This window comes from Lissotriton vulgaris, chromosome 2_1 (genome assembly GCF_964263255.1).
Source record: "Lissotriton vulgaris chromosome 2_1, aLisVul1.2, whole genome shotgun sequence".
Taxonomy (NCBI): domain Eukaryota; kingdom Metazoa; phylum Chordata; class Amphibia; order Caudata; family Salamandridae; genus Lissotriton; species Lissotriton vulgaris.
In genome coordinates this window covers 386,440,351-386,463,574 of record NC_141687.1, presented here as the reverse complement: position 1 = coordinate 386,463,574, position 23,224 = coordinate 386,440,351, and the positions used below count along the sequence as shown (strand labels likewise).

General features: G+C 51.5%; 1 protein-coding gene across 1 annotated transcript in view; it reads right to left on the bottom strand.

Moving 5' to 3' along the window:
• Window positions 1-244: 244 nt before the first annotated feature.
• The window catches only part of NAGPA (N-acetylglucosamine-1-phosphodiester alpha-N-acetylglucosaminidase), a 152,526-nt gene continuing 129,546 nt past the window's right edge, over window positions 245-23,224 (bottom strand). Inside the window, exons 9-11 of the mRNA XM_086958554.1 lie at window positions 6,472-6,603; window positions 5,085-5,160; window positions 245-774 (exon numbers count right to left, since the gene is read on the bottom strand). Of these exons, the coding sequence (XP_086814680.1) occupies window positions 522-774; window positions 5,085-5,160; window positions 6,472-6,603 (461 nt within the window). The 3' untranslated portion in view covers window positions 245-521. The remainder of the gene's footprint in view (window positions 775-5,084; window positions 5,161-6,471; window positions 6,604-23,224) is intronic.

The window sequence follows — 23,224 nt, the reverse complement described above, 5'->3', positions numbered from 1 at the left end:
CATATCAAACATTGACTTTGTGTTCCTGTTTATGAAACAAGTCTTGAAATTGTGAAACTTGGCCCCTTCTCATAAAAAATCTCTTCAAAGACCAGATTAGTAGCTAAGGAGGACAGCAGAGAATGAATATATATATATATATATATATATATATATATATATATATATATATATATATATATATATATATATATATATATATATATATATATATATATATATATATATATATATATATATATATATATATATATATATGCTCAGCGATGTTACTGTTCTCTCCCTACCGACCAAAGCATCCCCAAATCTAGGGCGGCTCACCAGGCACTAGCAGAGCCCTCACACAAGTTCTAAAGTGCTCTGTGACAGGAAGATGTGGCCATCCCAGGGTTCCCTCTCCCTAATAAAGCTGCGGCAATAAGATATTTCAGTGGAAGAGCATCTTCCCTTTTGGCACATCGTGGTTGCTTGCATTCCTTATTTTGAAGCCATTTTGTAGCCAGTTCTTGTGTGAAATGCTGCTACTCCGGAATCTCATCATGGTACTCTGGGACTTCTGGGTGGTATCCTGGAACCTGAGCATGCCACTCTCCCAGTGATTCCATCATGTCATCACATGGCACTGTCCTGTTCATGTCCTCCAACTGATAGTACATATAGTTGCCATCTTTGCTCTTCACCTTGGCACAGCACAATGAAGCACTTTTGATGAAACAGAGTGAAACCAACGCCAGGAGCAGAACAAGAGTGGCTGTGATGATCATCCAGATTTGCCTGAAAAAGAAAGAAACAGAATATTTACTCAGCTACGCTCGATAAGCAGTGATGGAACAGGTGTGAACAGCGACACAAGGCTTTCCTTTCCCCAGTCCCACTCCGAGTGAATCAAGCCTCACTCAAATGTTACATACTGAAAAACAATTCTGCATAAATAGGTCCTTCCTGTGCATACAATGTAAATAAACGACATGGGTTAAATGTTTCCTTAGACTGAGTGCACACACATAGTGCGGTGCGAAAAGTTATTCGCTTTCAGGAGCTCTGCAAATTCCGTCTTCTGCTTGGTCTGTGTTACAGCTCTATAAGGTAGGCCTAGTATGAGAGCTGGGGAAATCCTGACTGGTTTATCAGAGAGCTAGGTGGCCGGCTGAGCAGTGCTACTCAGTTTCTCATGGTATGCACTGGTAAAACTCCATCAATCAATCAGAACATTTGTAGAGCGTGCTAGGCACCTGTGAGGGTCTCAAGAGGATGGGGGGGGTGGGGTAGGCAGCTACTGGTCGAACAGCCATGTCTTGAGGCGTCTCCTGAAGGTCAGCAGGTCCTGGGTCTTACTTAGATGGGCGGGGAGGGTGTTCCATGTCTTTGAGGCGAGGTGGAGGAAGGATCTGCCGCCGGTGGTCGTTCGGCGGATGCGTGGGATGGTGGCGAGGACGGCGGAGCGAAGTTGGCGGTTCGGGGTGTAGAAGGACATTTGTTCGTTGAGGTATGCTGGTCCGGCGTTATGGAGTGCTTTGTGTGCGTGGGTTAGGAGTTTGAAAGTGATCCTCTTGTTGACCGGGAGCCAATGCAGGTCTCGTAGGTGGGTGGAGATTTGGCTGTGGCGGGGGAGTCCGAGGATGAGGCGCGCGGAGGCATTCTGTATGCACTGGAGTCTCTTCTGGAGTGTAGCCGAAGTTCCTGCGCAGAGTGTGTTGCTGTAGTCCAGCCTGCTGCTGACGAGCGCCTGGGTGACTGTTCTCCTGGTTTCGGTGGGGATCCATTTGTAGATTTTTCGGAGCATTCGGAGGGTGTTGAAGCAGGAGAAGGAGATTGCGTTGACTTGCTGGGTCATGGCGAGTGTTGAGTCCAGGATGAACCCCAGATTGCGTGCATGGTTAGTGGGTGTTGGGGCAGCTCCCAGTGTGGTCGGCCACCAGGAGTCGTCCCATGCGGAGGGGGTGGAGCAGAGAATGAGGACCTCTGTCTTGTCCGAGTTCAGTTTCAGGCGAAAAGGTCTTCATCCATTCTGCGACGGCCTTCATTCCTACGTGGAGGTTGAATTTGGCGATGGCTGGGTCTTTGGTGAGGGAGAGGATCAGCTGCGTATCGTCGGCGAACGAGACGATGTTGAGGTGGTGTTGTCGGATGATGTTGGCGAGCGGTGCCATGTAGATGTTGAAGAGGGTTGGGCTGAGGGATGATCCTTGAGGTACGCCGCAGATAATCGTGGTGGCTTCGGATCGGTACAGGGAATGTGGACTCTCTGGGTTCTGTCGGTGAGGAAGGAGGTGATCTAGTCCAGGGTTTTGCCTTGGATCCCTGCATCGTGGAGTCGTGTGTGAAGGGTGTGGTGGCAGACGGTGTCGTAAGCGGGCGAGAGGTCCAGGAGGGTCTCGCCCTTGTCTAGTATGGTCCTGATGTCGTCAGTGGTGGCGATGAGGGCTACGGATTGGGAGGAATCCAGGACATTGTTCTCGTCCAGGAAGAGGGTCAGTTGTCTGTTGGCGGTCTTCTCAATGACTGTTGCTGGGAGCGGGAGCAGAGAGATGGGTCGGAAGTTCTTGAGGTCTTTTGGGTCCACTGTGGGTTTCTTAAAGAGGGCGTTGATTTCGGTGTGTTTCAAGCTCTCTGGGAAGGTGGAGGTCTCGAAGGAGCTGTTGATGATCTTTAGAAGTTGGGGTGCGATGATGGTGCTCGCCTTGTTGAAGATGTGGTGGGGGCAGGGGTCGGAAGGGGAGCCATAGTGGATGGTGTTCATGATTCTGGTTGTTTCTTCGTCGTTGACGTTGTTCCAAAGGAGCAGGAGGTCGGTGCGTTTGGTGGGTGTAGATGCTGTGGTGTTGGCGCCTGTCGTTTGCGTCTGGGTATCGAAGCTGTTGTAGATGTCTGCAATCTTGCGGTGGAAGAAGGTAGCCAGGGAGTCGCAGAGTTCTTGTAACGGTGGGATGTCGCTGGGGGTGGAGAGTTCTTTCACGATGTTGAAGAGCTCTTTGCTGTTGTGTGCGTTGTTGTCTATGCAATCCTTGAAGGGGGTTCTTTTGGCGGATCTGACGAGCTAGTGGTGTCTGCGTCTGGCGTGCATGAGGGCTGCGTGGTTGTCTGGTGTCTGATCTTTGTGCCATTGCTTCTCGAGTTTCCTGCAGGTGTGCTTGGAGTTCTGGAGTTCGTCGTTGAAACAGATGGCACTAATGTTGGGTGCGTCTGTTGGAAGGTTTCCTGACTGGGGCGAGGGTGTTGGCGCAGTCGTCGATCCATAGCCTGAAGTTGTGGGCTGCTGTGTTGGTCTTGGGGGGCTTGGGAGGAGGGTCTCGGGCGAGTGCGGTGATGAGCTGGTCTTTGGTGAGTTTTTTCCAGCTGTGGTGCAGGATGCGTTGCGGTTTGTTGTGTGGGGTACTTTTCTCGAAGGAGAAGTGGATTCAGTGGTGGTCTGTCCAGTGGAGTTCAGTGGTGTGGCTGAAGGGGACGTGGTCTCTGGTGGAGAAGATGGGGTCGAGCGTGTGTCCAGCGGTGTTGGTGGGTGTTGTGATGAATTGTTTGAGTCCGAGGTTGGCGAAGTTATCGATCAGTGTTATGGAGTTGTTGTTGTTGGCGTTCTCTAGGTGGAAGTTCAGGTCTCCAAGGAGTATGTAGTCTGGGGAGGCGATAGCGTGTGTGCTGATGAGGTCGGCGATGGATTTGCTGAACTTTGGTTGGGGGCCCAGAGGTCTGTAGACGAGAGTTTCCTCTGAGGGTGGTGGTGTTGTTGACGTGGATCTGGAAGTGTAGGTGTTCGGCCATGTTGAGGGAGTCTTCGGTGCTGGTTGAGACTCTGATGGTTTTCTTGTGGAGGATGGCGATTCCTCCTCCAGGTTTGTTGTTGTTCCGGTCTCTGCGCGTGATCTTGTAGCCGTGGGGGATGGCTATGGCTATGTCCGGTGCCGAGGAGGTGTTCATCCAGGTTTCCATCAGGAAGGCAACGTCCGGGGCTGTGGGGTCGATCAGGTCCCAAAGTTTGACAGCGTGCTTGTGGATTGAGCGGGTGTTGAGCAGTATGCAGCTGAGATGGTTGTGGCCTGCAGTGGTGGGATGGGCAAGGCAAGCTGGTGTGCGCTGGCTGGAGAAGCTGCAGCTTACGCAGGTGAATGGTCCATTGGTGATCTTCGGGGAGGCCTGGAAGCAGGTGGTGTTTCGGCCGTTGTTGAGTCCGTGGAGGGTGCTAGCGTCCTAGCGGGGTCGGGGCTTGAGGGGTTCGCATGAGCCAGGTGGTCTGGCACTGGGCGCGGTCCGGGCGTGGATGAGCGCAGACGGGCGTGCCTTAGGAATGTCCGCTGTGCGACCGTGAAGTGGTCGGCATTTGTAGGGGCGGGGGGAGAGATGAGCATCTGGGAGGCGTAGCGGGACGCGGGTGGAAGAAAAAAACCAAGAAACCCAACGAGGGGGCAACCAAGAGGAAGACCTAAGAGAAAACGGAAAAAGGCACAAATTAAAGCTACACGCTCAGGAAACAAAGGCACAAAATACACAAAGCTTACACAACCAAGAAACACAAACGAGAGGGCAACGAAGAGTAAGACCTAAGAGAAAACACGCTCAGGAAACAAAGGCACAAAATACACAAAGCTTAAACAGGCAAAAAAACGGGCTGAGGGTGTAGTCGAACCCTACTACTGAGGGCTGGTAGCTGCATGGCAGCACTGATCGCTGTAGAGCTGCCGGGGAGAGTGACGTCCTGGGACCAAGGTCTGAGGACTCTCCATGAAGGTTTTCCTGGTTTTAGTGGGGGTGGTGGGTACATAAAGTGCATTAATGACAGGGAAGGGTACATTATGTTTGCTTGCCAGTTGTGCGGTGTAAGGTGTTACTGAATGGGAGCGGCATGAGGGGGTCGGCCTCCTGGGCCCACCTTCTGGGACTGCGGAAGGACACCAAGGATGGCTTGTCAGAGTGACGGTCCTAAAGGGATGCGAATCACTTCCTGCAGAGAAAGGGTCTACTAACCTCACCTTCACATTAGGAATTTGGGACCACGTATTTCAAAACCCTGAAAGGACCAGGAAGGAAGAAGCCGGGGACACACAGCCTTCAGAGTGATCATTAGTAATAAAGAACAGGATTCCCCTTACTCGGACAGGAAATTCTGCTGTGCAGGCGAAATGTTGTCCTTCCCGGATCCGAGCATGGAGGCAAAACACTGGCTGGCTAAAAGACAAAAAGGAAACTTAATTTAAAAGACAAAAATAAAAGCGCATTTCTAATGTGATTAAAAAGTGAAACAACATGCAAATGAGATGGCTGCAATCGAGACCACTTCAGACTCGGCTACAGCCAAGCCTGTGACAGCCCAGCACACAGACACAGAAGACAAGGCACTCGAGTCGAGAGTGCTGAGCACAGCCACGTCCGACCCCCGACGGCCATTAGAAAACTATAAAGGTGCAGCCAAATACCAGAACATGGGCCAGCCTTAATCAATTTCACCAAGTTGTTCAGTTCTGGTCAGGACTAAATCAATACTGCTGTGCAAACAAGCGCAGCACCCACCCACACACACAAACTCTGAGGGTTGTATGCATTCATTTGAAACTGAGGGATTGCGGAGTACACTGGCACCTGTGTGAAGTGCTAGTGTGAAGGTGGGGATCAGTGGAGGCAGACGTGCACTCCCTGTTGTGCGGTAAAGATGCCACTGTGAGGGTGATTGTGAAGGGGTGTGCCCAACAGGGGGTTGCCTTGCATGGAGCACATCATGCCATTCAGTGCAGAGCGGGACGCAGAAGGGGGTCTGTGTGTTTGTTTTTCTTTAAATTGCCTTGTCTACGGTGCAAACATTAACTCTGAAGATCTGAGTTAATGTACAAGCTGCAGGCAGCACAGCACAGCGCTGCAACAGAAACAGGCAAGTACTGCTCTGTGTTAAGCTGCGCAGTCACAGACCCCATCTGTGCATGGCCTCCGCGCTGAACAGCATCGTGATATGTGGTGTGCTCAGAAGTGTACACAGCTGTGCAACTGTTAGTATGTGCACAAGTGTGCACTAGCAAATGAAGTACGGAGCTGTGCTCTGCCATGCGTGCACAAGGTACAGGCAGGCAGATGTGTGCTGTGGCGGGTGAGTCCTGAGATGACACTAGCAGGTACGTGGAGACGTGCGCCCCCGTGTGGACCGGTAGATATGGATGCAGAAGGGTGCTCTGGTGGCTTCGTGTGTGTACCAGCGGCTGTGCGAAGACGCATGAGGGTGCCCGGGCGCGTTACCATGTGTGCTGCACGCACATAGAGTAGGGTACCAGTAGCCCTGCACAGAGCTATGAACTAACGTGTGTATGTGGAGTGGTGTGCACTACTGGGGATCCTGCAAGTGTGGGCATTGGATAGTTTGCGTGGAAGTGTTTCCTAGTAAAGCACGGGGATGAAGTATCCATCACAGAGAAGACACCCTGTTACTATGGAGAACACACACTCCACAAGAACGGAGGGGCTGGGAACAGAAACGACACAAGAAAGCACTACCTTTGTAGAAGGAGGAGTTCACCCCCAGCTCGTAGGTCACATTGCAGCTGCCCGTCTGGGTATGGCAGGGGCACATATTCTCACAGCTACACATCTGCTGACAACGAGGACCGTACCATCCGAGGTTACACTCTGGGGGGAGAAGAGCAAACAATCTGTCAGATGCTTGGAAACTGCACTCAGTACAGGGGGGAGGGGGGAAGGGAGAAGTCAACACTCATGCATGGCTCTTGGGAAAGTGTCACAACAAGGGACGCATGAGAACTCAGGTGACATACATAAGTTAGTGATTAAACCCGTATAAATGGCCCGGAAAGGATCTGAATAACTTGATGCATGACCATCCGGCTTACTTACAATACAAGTGATTTTACAGAAGCAACAACCACTGACTGGAATGTCTTATGCTAGGAGTGCATTTTGATAACCACATTTTTTATTTTTTTTTATTTTGCTTACAACTAACAAACTTAGATCACAACTCAAATACTACATTGACTTAAGTGCTATTGTCCCCTCCATGTACATAAAACTCAGAGCATGCTATAAAGTGCGCACTGTCTTTTTAGGTACTAGACGCAGAGTTCCATCTCCAGAATCCAGCGAGGTCTTACTTTGCCAACACAGTTCCAATGCCCAGCAAAGCCCGACCCCCCCTCCTCCCCCCTCTCCAGGTTACCTCCCAAGTCTTGCAGTAACCCCAGAGGGCCAGTCTGGGTGAGGGACTGACTGATCTAGGCAGCACTTCTGACAAGTATCGAGATCTCACTGGACACCTCCAGATACCATGAAAGATGTATAACCCCTCCTCATAGTGAAAAGATTCTGGGGACCTGACATGAACTATGTGCCAACACTTCTGTGGGGTGAAGCAGACCCGGCGTGAAAGTGTCAGTTGAACCAGACAGAGTTTAGCTGGAGTCACAATCGTGCATGCACGGGCCACGGCCGCCTCTTGCCACTCGCTGTCAGACAGTCACCCAACCACGCCATTTCCTCCCAAGGGAAGCGAGTGGATCCGGTGCATAGCTACTTAAGATTTGTAGATATGCGAACCCGCTCTTTACCTCCTTCTTTTTTTTTTTTTTTAAATATATTTTTATTGCAGGAATCAGTAAAACAATACAGTAGCGACCAGCATTGTATTATGAACAACATATACAAAATAAAGCCCACCGACCCCCCTCCATAACGTTTGTATACAGCCAATTAGCCCATGTCCCTGGGGTTGGGCGGCAAATGCAGCTGGGGTCAGTAGGATGCTGGAGCTGGTCCGGATAACACACTGTCCGTCGTCTGCTTTTCCAAACAAACCCAAAACCCCCAAAATAAACCCCCCCCTCGAAATTCCCATTAACTGTGAAACCCCCCCCCCCCCCCCCCCCCACCATCAGCGCCAGGGAGCTCATCAACATAGGATCCACTGCTTGACCCACGGGGAAGGTAATCGTGCTGTCAATGCTAACGTTTAACGGGACTCGGGGCGAGTTGCTTCTTCACTTTCGGAGTCGCTAGGGGTACAATAGTCCCTGAGGGCCTGCACCAGCGTTTCCCACTCTAACGCGGCCTCCTGCGCCTTCTCATTACCCTGCCTCCAAGCCAGTTGGTATCTTAGCGCGCTCTCACCCGCCGCCCATTTCAAAAGCTCACTGTGCCATCTGCTGCCTGCAGGACCAGCTCGTGCCTTCCAGTTCCTGGTCACCTCTCGCTTAGCGAGTAGGAGCCCCAGGTCGATAAATTTACTGGAGATTTTATTCCGGGGGGTATGGGGGAACCAGTGCAAGAGCCCTACCGCCACATCGAATGATAAGTGCCTCCCCGTCACCTCCTCCAAAGTCGTCGCTACCTCCTGCCAGTAGGACGTCAGTCCTGGACAGGCCCATAGCATGTGTAGGAGGTCCGCCTCCTGAGCCGGGCACCTAGGGCATTCCGCCGAAGCCGTGGCAAAATAACGCCTGATCTTTACCGGGGTCAGGTACGCTCTATGGAGAACATAATAGTGGACCAGTTGGAAACGGGCGCTACGTGTACCCTTCCAGGCACGCCTCACCAACTGGGACCAGGTCGTCTCCGGGATCTCCCTACCACTGTCCTCTTCCCAGCGGGACTTCAATGTGGTGAGAGGAACCAACCCCTCGGTAATCAACCTGCCGTAGAGGCAAGTGACCGCCTTCACCGTGCCTGCCGACATCATTACGTACTGGCACACCTGAGACAATTGGGGTTCCTCTAGCCCGTTCTGCCAGTGCGCCTGAATCGCTCGCACAATGGCCGAGTGCAGCAGAAAGTCGCCCCGGGGGATCCCAAAGCGGTCAATGAGATCCTGAAAGGACAGGAGCGCTCCGTCCTCGTACAGGTCTCCGACGAGCTGTAAACCGGAATCCTCCCAGTCCGCCAATCGTGACCAATCCCCTCCGTGGGGGAGGGCCGTCAGCATCCCCAACGGTATTTCAGGCGCATATGGCGTCCGTAGGTGGCCTCTGGTGTGAGCCCGATTCCAACATAGTCGGATAGTCCGCTCCTCCATCGACAAGTCCCGTAGGACCAAGCGTTGTCGCAGCGCGATAAAGGAGAGGACGTGCCTGGCCATACCCGTCCCTCTGCCGTCTTCCGGGCCTCTGAATTCCCTGGCTATCTCCTGGGTGTAGGTCTGGAGCTGCGCCGCCAGATAGTACTTCTCGAAGTCCGGCACAGCGAGCCCCCCCTCGTCCTTCGGCCTCATCAGGGTATTGAGGGCCACCCGCCGCCGGCCCGTTCCCCAGAGGAACCCGACCACCATAGAACGCAGGCGACGAAACGTGGCCGGTGGGACCCAGATCGGCAAAGTGCGGAAGTAATATAATAGCCGGGGGAGCGCCACCATTTTGAGCAGGGCGATGCGTCCCGCCACTGAGAGAGGCAGCGTGGCCCAAAAGTCCATGCAACCTCGGAGTGCTCGTATGCAACGGGCAATGTTCCCATCTAGGAGGTCGGGTTGGTCGTGGTACACAAATACCCCAAGGTATTTAAAGCAGTCGGGCTCCCATCTGATCTCCTTACTTAGCGCAGGAGTGGGGGTACCCCTACGCATCGGGAAGAGGCAGGTCTTAGACCAATTCACTTGGAGGCCTGAGACCGCTCCGAACTCCGTTAGCGCTAATTCCGCTCCCCGCAAAGCGTCGACCGGATCCTCCAGGAAGAGCAACAGGTCGTCCGCATAGAGCAAGACATAATGCGGGCCCGCCGCCGTCCATAAGCCCGTATAGTGGGCTCCCGAGCGAAGATGCATCGCCAGTGGCTCCACCGCTAGTGCAAAAAGAAGCGGGGATAAGGAGCACCCCTGCCGCGTGCCACGTTCCACCGGATATCGCGATGAAATCAAAGGGCCCGATCTAACCCTGGCCGAAGCGGAAGCGTAGAGGACTGCAGTCCATTTGACAAATCCCTCCCCGAGGCCGAATCTCCGTAATACCGTGCATAGGTAGTCCCACTCTAGGCTATCAAAAGCCTTCTCCAGGTCCACCGACAAGACTACCGGGGACGGGGCATCCACGAATGGTTCCCCAAGCAAGCGGAACAACCTTCGGATGTTCATAGTCGTATTCCGCCGTGGGATGAAACCGGCTTGGTCCTCATGCACTAGGGAACTCATATGTCCCAGCAGCCTCGAGGCCAAGATGCTGCTCAATATTTTGTAGTCCACCGTCAACATTGAAAGGGGACGGTAGGACCCCGGGTCAGACGAGTCTCGGCCTGGTTTGAGGAGAGGAACCACCAACGCCTCGCACATCGAGCCAGGGAGACGACCCAACCTCTTCGCCTCCCTGTAGACCACCAGTAACCGAGGGGCCAAGAGGTCAGCGTAAGCTGCATAGAACTCCACCGGAAGGCCATCTAGGCCCGGGGTCTTGTTCCTCGCCATCCGTTTGATGGCCCCGCGGATCTCCCCCAAGTCGATATCAGAACCCAGGGTTTCCGCCACTTCCTGCCCTACTGTGCGGAGTTCCAGTGGGCTAAGATAGTCATCAAGCCGGTCTGGGTCACGTGCGGAGCGACTGCGGTATAAACTTTCGTAGTAATGCCGGAAGCAACTAAGAATCTCCGGTTGGGTGCACACCTCGGTCCCATCTGCCCTACGCATATTTGTCGTCGTTTGGGACTGGCGCGTAGGGTTGGCCAACCACGCCAGCAACGCACTCGACCTGTCTCCCTCCGCAATAGACCGGACCGTATAGGCCTTATAATCGAAACAGCGGAGCCGTTCGACCTCCACCGCTACCTTCTCCCTCGCCTCTACCGTTTGTGTTTGCAATTCCGGGTGTCCGGGGCGGCTAACTTCAAGCTCGCGGAGTGCCCGGTCCGCTGTGTCTAAATCAGCCAGGATAACACGCCGCATGCCCACCTTCTTAGAGATACAGTAGCCTCTCACCACCACCTTAAAAGCGTCCCATTCGAACGCTCTAGTACTCGCGGAGCCGCCGTTGGACGCAAAATAATCCGTGATTCTCTCCCCTAGGTCCGCCTTGAAGACACTGTCCTCGAGGATCTCGGGGCGCATCTTCCAGGTGGGTACTGCCGGCGTCCCGGGGAACCAGCGAATGTCCAGCAGGAGGGGGTTATGGTCCGAGATGGTCCGCGATAAGTACTCTGATGGGACCGCTGCCGAAACTAGTTCGGGCGACCCAAGAAAGCCATCTAGCCTGACATGCAGCTCATGAAGGCTCGAGAAGTATGAATAATCTCTAGACGCGGGGTGATGCGCCCTCCAAATGTCCGTCAAACCCCAGCGGGTCTGCCAATCTTGACGACCCTTAGCCGTCCGCCGGACCGGGGAATCGGGGAGCGGGGGATGCGAGCGGTCTATGTCCACATCCACTACGGAGTTAAAGTCTCCCCCCAGCAGGAGGGGCCCGGCGAAAAAGTGGGCCAGCGAGCCCGATAACCTGGAAAGGAAGGCAGTCTGGTCTACATTAGGAGCATACACACAGCAAATGTTCAGGTCCCTCCCTCCTAGAGTGCCTGAGATGGCCACGAAACGCCCCTCTGGGTCCAACACTGTCCTCGTGACCTGGAAGGGGACTCCTGCCCTAATCCATATTAGCGCCCCCCTGGCATAAGCAGAGTACGCCGTGGAAAAGACCTGCCCTCGCCACCTACGCTGAAGCGCCGCCCCTTCCGCCTTGTTCAGATGCGTTTCCTGCAGCAGCGCCATTTGCACTCCCCTACGCACTAAATAAGCATGGACCTTGTGACGCCTGGACATAGTGTGAAGCCCCCTCACGTTCCAAGTAACACATTTCAAGTTAGCAACATCAGCCATTGTCCCAGAGTGTTCTTGCACAGTCTTCCCGTTCGGGTCCCCACAAAAAAAAAGCATCAATCCTCCCAGCGCTGATGGCGGCCATTTTCCCCAACCAGAACCAACCCACCCAAGAACCAACAAGGCCCCCCCCCAACCACCCCAGAACAGGACCCAAACTGCACCATCTAGATCCCATCCAAACCTCGACGTATATCAACCCCAAAACCCCCACTAGTCCTACGGTCGCCACCGTAGGAAGGCCTTATGGGCCAGGTGCGGGCTGGGCGGAGGCAGTGGGCCCTCGTCGCCCAGGCTACCAGGACTATAGCAAGCCCCCCCCGGTGTCAAAACCTTCCGGGGCAAGAGCAGCAGCCCCCCAACCCTCTCTCCTTCGTTGTCAGCAATAAAGAACGGCAACCGCCTCCCCCCTGCCGGGCCCCCACCCAAAACAAGGCAGCATACCCCGTTACCCTTGTCCGTCCAGAAGGTCCTCCACCGATTTCGGTGTGATCACCGGTGTATGGGTACTGTCTGCCACTGAATCCTCCGAGTCCGATGGTGCCCCCTGAGCACCCGGGTTTTCTTCCTCCTCCTCGATGGCTTCGCCTCTTGCTCTCGACAGTTCCGACAGCACTTCCAACACTCCCCTCCGCTCCGATGATGTCTCCGCAGTTGAGGGCCCTCCCGTGCGGCCGCGGCGATTCCTGACCCTCTTGGATCGCCTCCTTTGTTCCGGCTCATCCGCCTGATGGGTCGAGGCGCCAAAACCATCTTTCCCTGTCCGATACAGTTCGAGCCAGTCACAGACCTCCTCCGGGGTGTCGAAGAACTGGGTTTTGTCGTCGACAATGACGCGGAGCCTTGCGGGAAATAGGAGTGAATATTGGATGCCCTCACTCCTGAGTTCACGCTTAACCGCCAGGAAGGAGAACCGCTTGCGCTGCGTCTCGTAGGTGTAGTCAGGGAAGATGTTCACCTGACTGTTCGCAACCTGGAACGGGCCATTGTGCCTGGCGGCATTTAGGATCAGGTCTCTGTCCCGAAAATGTAGCAACCGTGCCACCACCGGCCTTGGGGTACGTCCCTGCTGTGGGGGCCGTGCTGGGACTCTGTGGGCCCGTTGTAGAGTGTAAAAGGAGGACAGACCCTCCGGGACCACCGTGTCTCGGAGCCAGGTCTCCAAATATCGCACCATATCGCCATCCTCGATTTTTTCCGGCAGGCCCACCACTCGAATGTTATTCCTCCTGTTGCGGCCTTCCGCATCCTCCGCCCTCCGTTCGAGGGTCTCAATTCGGGATAAGGCATCCTTTATTGTCGCAGCCAGGGTTCTCTGCGCCGGTTCTAAAGTTTTCACCGTGACCTCCACCTCCTTGACCCGGTCTGAGAGTTTACCATGGTCTGCCCTAAGGAGGCCCAGGCCCGTCGCCACCTGAGCAATGTCCTGTTGGAGGGCCGACCGAGTTGCCTCTATCGCCTCCAGTACACGGTCGAACTGTTGCTGTAGTGGTGCGCCACCAGGTCTTTTTGGGTCTCCATGCTCTTCCTTGTCCTGGGCTTCAGAGTCCGAGGTGGTCTGGTTGGATCCCTTGGCTCCTTTAGGTTTCCCCATGCTGCCAGGGGCTCTCCGTGAGGGTCCCGGAGTAGGCGTCTCCGTGTACAGGTGTCAAGCACGACCTTCCCGGGAGTTCGTTCTCACGTCGGGTATGGGCGATCTCCTTCTCCAGAGCCTGTGGAGACTCCGCCGCTTCGGCTCACGCCATCGCCACGGCGTCCGAGGGCACCGATGAGGGGGCGGAGACAACCGTCGCCGGGTCGGGCAGGCCCGTTCACCCACTATAGCTCCGGGGTGAGGGCCACCAACTCCCTCGGTTGATCTGCGGCGCCAGAGTGTCGCGCCTCCCATATAGTTGGACTGGCCAGGAAATCGTAGCTAGTTGCGGAGTCGCGATGCGGACCACCGCCTGGATCAGAGGGCACCCGCACCCGGTGCCCTCAAGTGCGTGGGCACCCGCCCGATCGTCCAATCGAGTATGAACCCGTTGCAGAAGGTCCGAGCCTGCCAATGTCCAATGTCTAAAACAACCGAGGATGGTGAAGCCGGGTGCCAGTCGACACCCGCGAGACCTCTTCAACTCAGTAGTTTCGATCAAGGGGACAAAGGAGTCCGGGCGCCATGTTGGGTCGCACTCCGCAACTCCGCAAACTTCGGCGTTTCTTCGGAGCCACCCCCGTCCAAACTCCACCAAGGCCCCCGGTAGGGTGTCGTCGCCTCGCTCAACCGAATGCGGGGTCTGGGGTGCCCCTCAGCCTCCGATGTTCAGGATAATCTCGGGCTTAGTCCCGGAGCCGAGCTCTCAGGCGACCATCGCCATCGGCGCCCAAGCCACGCCCCTTCCCCGCTCTTTACCTCCTTCACCTCTATGGAGTTACATTCTGCAGCCTCTCCCGCCTCCTGCCGACGTCCCCCTGGGGCACGCCCCAGCAGGAGAGCTCGGTAGCACTGTGACCTCTGAAGGTCAAACTCTTCCTGCCGTTCCGAAAAGGATTTCATGGAGATGCCCAACCAGACTTCCCCAAATGTGGAAATCCGATAAGGCCCCACCTCGCAAAGCCAGCTAATGACCTGGGTATGTCCAAGCAACCACCCACAAATGCGTCTTCAACGCTGGCTTGGCGCAGGAGTGCATTGGTCGATTGTAGGGGCAGGTTCTCAAGTATACAATCCATATTTATCAGTAAGGTATAGTATACAGAGTGAATTTGAGAGACATTTTCACCTATTCTCGTTTGTTGCTCTGTGGAGTACAAGAGGATGCCTGGACTGTCGGCCACTTCTACATTTGACACCAGACTGTATGAAATATTAACGAGCGCACGTACTCGTGGCTCCTACATTATTGCTCAGAGCATTCACCGGCGGCTCGGTTTCTACGCAGGAGCACGGATCAGTCGTGTGGCCCCGCTCCTGTGCTAGAGATGTATAATAAGTCTCCAATTCATTGCTACAGGGTGAGCCCGTCGCAGGAAGGACCCCCAGCTCCTGAGCTGAGCAGTCAAAGAGCCTCGCTCCGGCAGTCACATCTTTGCTACTGTGCTACAGCGCAGCGCGAGCGGGATCCCGGAGATCTGTTTGCATTAATAGTAAAACCAGAACAATAATCAATGGCTCATCAACAATAATCAATGCGCCATGCCTCTACCATTTACATGAAGTAAATTGCAGGCAATACTATTGTTCAATTTCATTGCAGCCCCTCATAGCTGGGGAGAGATTCGTCGATGCAAGAGCAGAGCACATTTAGGCCCAGCAGAAAAGGAGTCACTTATGAAGCCTGGCGACGTGCACAAGCCCACACACACACAACATACACGTGTGTTGCATACATGTTGTTCTTATGGGTGTCACTGTTCTATATTATTGGTTCTGTGTTGGAGCTGTTACTGCTTGAAACCTAGAAGGTGTTAGGAAAGAGATCTGGAACTGGAGGTTGTTGACATTATTCTGGAAATACCTGCTCAAGCAGATTTACTAGAGTCTTGAGTTTTCCTTGGATGATATATGCCACACCGTGGCTTTTGATCCAAACATCTTCTCACATTTCAAATGTCAACATCAGGCTGAAAGGTGTCGGTTTGATGGCTTGCTTAGGCACCACACCCCGTAGTTTGATCATTGCTGTCCTATGTTGGGTTTTGTTCAGAAACCAGAACTTGAAGGGTCAAGATACAATTCAAGTATAGACGTTTTCGTCAGGACAGTGCATGTCAATCTCCCCAACACTCTGTCAAGATGGAGATCCGTGCTGTGGTTCAATAGTTGTCAGGTCCTTGATCGTGAAGCGATACACTTCTTAATTGAGGAGCAATCATTTCAGCTGTTAATGTTGGAGCGCCAAGGAGGCAATAATGATTCTGATAACCCTTGCACTGTGCCCCAAACCCCCCTCACGCAAGCATGTGGCCTATGCCGGCCCTTTTGAATGAACAAGCCAACACCCGTTTGTTTCATAGTCGTCAGTGTTGGCCGCAGTTTTTATTACAATACATGCGTATACTGTTCGTCATACGTCACATGTGGATTTTGCCATACAATATTATATGTAAATTGTAAATTGTCATGCATGGTCATAAATCATCAGTCTGTGTTTGCTGATCCCATCAAAATAGAGCTCCCCCTCCCATTGAAATCCCAGAAGGTGGAAACTGTCTGGGTGGACGGGCAGGAGGCGGAATGCTGATTCTATATCTGCTTTTGCCATAAGGGCCCCGTGGCCTGCTGCGCGCACTAGGTCAATGGCGTCGTCCACTGTAGCATAACCCACTGAGCAAGCCTCGGGGCTGATCCCGTCGTTGACGGATGACTCATCTGGGAATGACAGGTGATGAATTTATCTAATTTGCCCTGGCTCCTTCTTCGGAACCACCCCCAATGGGGAGACCACCAGCCCTGAATGCATGTGAGGTGGCAAAGGGCCCTCTATCCTGCCCAGCATCTTCTCCTTTCTCAGCTTCTTGCAGACTACCTCGGGGTACTGGAGGGCGGATTTTAGGTTCTTTACACTGCCTGGTGGCGGGGTACCCTTAAACGGGATAACAAATCCTTCCTCAAAACCTTTCACTAGTATCGCTGCGTCCGCTTTGTTGTGGTACATGTTTGCCAGCCTGCGCAAATGCCCACTGGACTCGGGTGCGGCGTTTTTATGCCCCCCCATTTTACATCCCCGGCTAGCTGGCCTCTGCTCCTATTGGGGGGTTTGACCCCTGTGCTGACCCCATTGGCCGGCGGGCCCGGCGCCCACTTGGCGCAGCTAGCGGGGGGTGGGGAGGAGTGCCCGGACTTTTCCCGCTTCTGGGGGGTGCCCCGAACCGCTTTTTTTCTGGGGGGGTGGGGGGGGGGGGGGGGGCTGGCGTGGGTTAAGGCGCCGGCCCTCCAAGCCCCCTGCAGGGACGGCCTCTGCGAGAATAGTCCTACAGGCAATGCAGCATGTCTGTCAGATCCCATCCAATCCTGGGATGGATGGGACTGAGTACTATGTCAGTGGCTTTGTATATTTTAAGATAAGGGACAATGTCCTCTCTGGTACGAGTATTCGGATAGCCCTCCTGGGGTACTTGGGAGCCAACTTGGAGGGGGTATCTACACTGGAGCCAGAAATGCAAAGGGAGCAAGAACAGGGAGGTGCTGGAAATAGATGACCCATTAAAGTGAGAAATTGGCTGTGTGATAAGGTACTTTTAACCTACCTGCGTTATTTCCATCACCTCCAAAGGACGAGCACAGGTGTAATCTCCATTCAGGTTGGGGCATGGTCCTAGAGTGCGTGTTTCCTTGTGCTTGTTTTCAGAGTCCTCCTACCTCCCTCTTGATGCTACTGCCTATGATAAAATCGACTATCTCTTGCGGGATAGGGTAACCTTAACGGTGCATGTATACTACACAGTTCCATACCAATGGTCGCTTACCAAGCAAAAGTATGCACCAGGATACTGTTACGCAAAAACCAGGAGTTATTCGGGTTAGCTGCGACAAAAGGTCAAGTGACAACTAGAGAAGCAGATTTCAATTCACACCGCAGAGACGACAATACATAAATCTGGTAAAATAGTGATCTGCATATGACATACTCGTGTGCTACCAGGCATGCAAATCAGCAGTTTCCAGTCCCACCATTAGGTGGCACTAGTACACATGGGTTGCATATGGGTGTGAGCCTCACACTGTCTGGTAGGTCTGATAAAGAACTTCACAAGAAGAACTCTGCATTAACAGGAAAGGACAGAGTGGGTTACACTCCTCAGATAATACAGGAGGTCATATTTCATTCCAAGAGTGAAACTGCCACTGAACAGTTCACTCAGTTTGAAAAATTGCTAATACCTGTATGGGAACAAAATGCCTAACGTCATCAATATAATTTTGCTACTCTTGATCTCATTCGAGGACAAAGGTCACTGTTACACTAGATGATATTATACTCAGCATGGGGAGGGTGCTCTGTAGGATGGGGCGGTCAGGTAGAGGTGCATCCTGGTTCCCTTTTTGATCAGTTTACAGATCTCGGATTTGGATTAGTTTCTATGAGGAGAAAGATGTTCCTCAAACATAGAAAAAAAGACGGGAGGCCGCTTTCAACAAATCTAACCACCGACAGTGGCTCAGGGTAGCACTCCAACCCATTGTTCTTTTGCCCACCATGCCGCCTCAGTTTCGACCCAGCCATATGCAAATCAGTCTTGTCTCTGCTACAATCAGAATAGTTCAGCCTGACCTGCAAAGCCATGTCTTCCCTGAACCGGAGCATATGCAACCAAGATAGGTTTCGCCCTAATTGGGTTTCTTCAGTTGGGTATAGCTTGGTTTGAGTGGCATGATTATCACAGGACTCATGTCTAGTCGTACGCTTGCCACTTACAGCAGTACATCAAACACACAAAAGGTGATGGGAGAAGTCTAACTACTGGCTACTGGTTCCCACTCAGAGTATCAGCCCAACCTATCTTTCTTTTGCCCACCATCACCTTTTCTGTGTTTGATCAGGATGTTCCTCCTCAAGGTAGGGGATACGCATCCCTGCATTTTATTCGCTGAAGACCATGTAATTTTCAACCTCAAAAACATAGGAGAGCAAATGGTCATTTAACTAATAATGTAGTAGGAATGGTCTGTTAGTCAACTGCACAAAGGCAACATTTTGTAATCTTTCACCAGAGACAGTATGGCACCGATCCACAACAGTAAAGGAATATCGCTACCTAGGCATCTAAGTGGATGGTAAGTCGAAGTGGGTGCCACGAGCCAGGGGACAAAAGCCTGTGAAACATTCCAAGAAAGGAGCTGACCAGATTCAATTTGCTTCATGGAGGTTGATTTCTGCTTCTGCTTATTACGGCATGTAGGCTCAGCCGGCGCGCGTTACACCCTTCTGCTTGTCTTCTGGAATAAAAGATGTTGGCTAAAATGACTGCTTTGCTGCTGCTTGAGGCTTTGAACCTATGGCTCTAGACGTTGGCATAGGCCATTACAATGTAGTGTCCACTTCAATCTGGTAAGGGAGTAGCTCTTGGTGCCTGTCATCGTACTAGATATTAACTAGGTTTTGAACCCAGAGGCTTGATAGACTGTGTGTTTTTACTGTAGCCAACTCTTTCTTCTGAGTTCCCAGGAGTATAGCGACATAATCTGATCGGTGACAATCCTGAAGATACACAGGGAGGAAGTGACCTCTATCATGTTGTTTGCTATGGTCCTAAGCTTGCCCTTGCACAATTTTAATTCAGCAATTGTATGTTTTACTATGAGGAGAAATTTCAACAATTGGTCTGTACAGATGTTCTACTGCTATGTAATAGATCCATTTTTATTCATCTATGGAAACTAAACAGATTTGACATAAGTGTGTAGAAGTGTAATGTTCTTATAACTGTTGAATGAATGAATTAATCAGCGTTTCTAGAGCGCATGGCTACCCGGGGGCATCCCAGCGCTGAGAACGGTCCAATCACAAACTCCGAGCAGTGTGTAGGGGAACAAAAAGGTTTTTGACTTTTCGAAAGGTCAGGGGAGATGGTTCCACAAGCAAGCAATGCTATAGGAAAAGAGACGTCCTCCACTTCGTGATTGTTTGATTTTAGGGACTGCCGCCAGATGTTTACTATCTGAGCGCAAGGCTCTATTAGGACGGTAGGACGAGATGATGGTACGAATAATAGGCGTCCCTTGGCTGACAGTGCCTTGTGTGCATTGCACAGAGCCTTAAACTGGACTCTCTCCTGAATGGGAAGCCAGTGAAGGGTGGCAATGGAAGGCTTTGCTGATTGGTGACTGGGGATGTTCAGAAGCAGGCGAGCAATGCAGTTTTGTACAGTCTTCAATTTTTTGGTGGTGAGGCGTGGGGCTCCCAGATAATCAAGCCATGAGAGAATCAATGCCTGAACCATCATTCTTCTGGCTGGAAAAGGCAACAGAGGGAGGATTTTCCATATCATCCTGAGAATCCCAAAGCAGCTAGCTGCAACCTTCCGTGCCTGCTTCCTAAAATCAACATTACGATCAAGCCAGACACCCAGGCTCTTAATCAGTTTTTTAGGTGGGGGGGTTGGACCAAAACAGCTGGGTCAGGGCAGGCAAACGTTCAGAGTGGGCGATTGACCAAGGAGCATCAGCTCCGTCTTGGCCCAGTTAAGTTTCAGGTACGAGTCTTCCATCCAGACTGCCACCCTTTCTAGACCCAAGGCTAGATCAGGTCCAGTTTTGTCAAGCTGATTGAGAGAAGCTGAGTGTCATCGGCATAGGTGACAATCTGGATATCAAAAGGCTGCACTACCTCTGCCAGGGGGCTCATGTATACAAAGAATAGAGTGGGGCTCACGGTCGAACCTTGCGGAACCCCACTTCTAAGAGGCATACATTCGGAGGTAATTTAATTGTCAAACACCTGGAACGACCTGTCCTCCAGAAAGGTGAGCAGCCATCACAACGCGTGCATTACCACGCGCTGCCATTATGATGCTGCTTTTACAACGCAAGTTGTTTCAACGACTTGCGCTGGAGGGTGCTGTTGGAAAAGGAATAGTTTAATTTTCTATTCCCTCACCTTCCCTACTAACGTGGGCTGGAGTTGGAATAGAAAATTAAACTATTCCACTATCCAGCGCTTACAGGGCAAGTCGTTGTAATGACTTGCGTTGTAAAAGCAGCGTTGTAATGGCACACAGGGTAAAAGCCCGCATTGTAATGTCATACAACCTCCAGAAAGGATTGCTTCCACTTAAGAGCCTTCCCAACACTCCTATCTCCCTAAGTCTCTGAATCAGCAGCAAATGGTGGACTGTGTCAAAGGCTGCGCTGAGCTACAACAGGATAATAGCAGCACAGCCTCCGTCATCTAAAAAATTTCTGGCTTCTTCTACAACTGCTAAAAGGGCGGTCTCCGTACCTTGTTGAAGTCTAAATCCAGTTAGTGAGGGATGGAGACAAATATTACTTTCAAAAAATGAGGAGAGAGCAGAATTAACATGTTTTTCAGCACCTTTGCTAATTTCTGGCAGTAATGATATGGGACAGTGGTTCTCCAACACCTCTGGGTCCAAATTGTTTTTTTTTTAAAGAAGAGCTTTAACCATTGCTCGTTTCCACGAGGGGGGGACAAGTCCCGTTAGGAATGAGGCGTTGATCAAATCCAAGATAACAGGAGACATGGTATCAAAGACTTGGTTAAAAATACTAGGGGAGACCAAATCTCTAGCGGAGCCAGATTTCAATTGGTTAAGAAACCCTTGCAGAGAGGTCAGGTTCAGAGGAGGAATTTCTGCTAAGGATCATTCTCTACTTTGAGGCCCATTATCCGCAGGTAATGCATTTTGTTGACATGTGGCCTCATGAAAAGAAGTGTAAATATCTTGCATTTTATTAAAGAAACATTTGGCCATTTAGTTGCAGCAGGGTAATATATCACCTGATACGATGGGCGGAGCTGGAAGTTTAAGGAGAGATTTCGCAATGCGAAATATTTTGCACAGGTTAGTTGGAGGCTGTAGAAATTGTTTCTTCATGGTAAAGAGCCTGAGCAGATTTGATTTCTTCCTTACACACTTTTATAGCCTTCGTAAATTTAGCTTTATTTATTGCAGAGAAGTCTTTCCTCCATTTTCTCTCGTCGTTTACAACAATGCTTGAGCTCACGAAGCTCGGGGGAATACCAAGATGTTCGATTAGCTCCTAACTTGTTGTTAGTCCATTTTTTGGGGAGAACAGTGTCCAAAGAAGATTCAAGCCACTTATCAAACTTATTGTTTGCCGTGATGGGTTTGAATCAGGTATAGGTCTGGTGTTGTCAAGAATTGACACCCAAGACTCTGTTGGACGTTTTGACCATTTACGAACCTGTTTTCACAGCCAGCATGATGGCGGCCTGAGGAGCCCAGGTAAATGGAATCAAGAGGTGGTCTGACCAGGGACCCGGAATAGGATTCCCAACTAGAAGGTTTTCAATATTTGAAAAAATAGGGTCGAGACAAATGGCCTTTAGAGCCAGTGGGACCTCTCACTGTATGCATAAGTTGAAAAGCACCTAGTCCAAGTGGCAGGCAGCGAAATGTCATCAAAATGAATGTTAAAATCCCCTAATAGAGTAAAGTTGGAGAGGGGGCTTGCTAGGTTGGCTGTTATGTCAGGTAGATCATTACAGAATTGGCCAAGGGCCGTTGGGGGACGATATATTAAAATCCCAGAAATGTACAAACATGGGATAGGCCGATTGTAAAAGAGAGACTCTCACAGGCCGGTAAGGGGTTTGCTGTAATGCGGCAGTTAAATTCGGTTTTATAAATAATTTCTATACCACCTCCTCTGCTTAGCTCTTGATCAAGCCTCTAAATAGCGTACCCAGATGGGAGTGCTTGCACAACATTTGAGTCGGCCTCACTATTCAGCCATGTTTCTGTTAAGAATAGAACGTCAGGGTCCTCTTCTTCCAGCAAATGCCAAATTTCTATAAAATGCTTAGGGAGCGATCGGCAGTTAAGTCAAAACATTTTAAAAACAGTCTGAGAGGATAGAACCGTGGGAGCTTTAATAGCGGGACATCCCTTAAAAGAACAGTGAGGGCAATGATTAAAATTGCTATCAGGTAAAATTAAATGAGCACGCTTACTCCTAGTTGTCCCTCTAAGAAGGTAAAGCTGGTCCGCGGTGGAAAAATACTTTGCCCTTGTAAAACCGGCAGGGGTTATGGTCCCTGGACGTGGATGGGCCCAGACGGTGCGCCCTCTGCGCGGTCGCGTCATCCGCCCCTTTTCTAGTCGGGCCTGCGTGTCAGTCAGTGTCTAGAATGCTGATTTGAGCGGAAAAGCCAGTCAACTGTCCGTGCAACCCCCGGAGCTATAACACAGCTCCCTAACAGTGCAAAGTAAAGTGCAAATTAGAACAAGTTAAAAAACTTTTAAAATCACCACACAAGCTTCATTTAAAAATGAGGAACTCTCTAAATGAAACACTGCTCGTGTTCCGTAAGGTACCGCTGCGCGGTCGCGTCGTCCACCCTTTTTCTAGTCGGGCGCGCGCGTCAGCGTGCGTGTCAGAGTCAGTGTCTATAATGTTGATTTGAGCGGAAAAGCCCGTCGACTGTCCGTGCAACCCCCCGGAGATATAACACAGCTCCCTAACAGTGCAAAGTAAAGTGCAAATCAGAGCAAGTTTAAAAACTTTTAAAATCACCACACAAGCTTCATTTAAAAATGAAGAACTCTCTAAATGAAACACTGCTTGTGTTCTGTGAAGACACCGCATGTTGAATACATAATAATGGAAAGGAAATCCAAATCCCTCTAATTGGATAAGCCATATATTAACCTCAGGTGCACAGAGGGTGGTGGGCTGAAGGAAAGGCTAAAGGGTCATTTTTATTTTCTCTTCTCTCTGTTTTTGAGCTGCCTAAGTTGCACGCACACAATCCTTTTGTACTAAGCTTG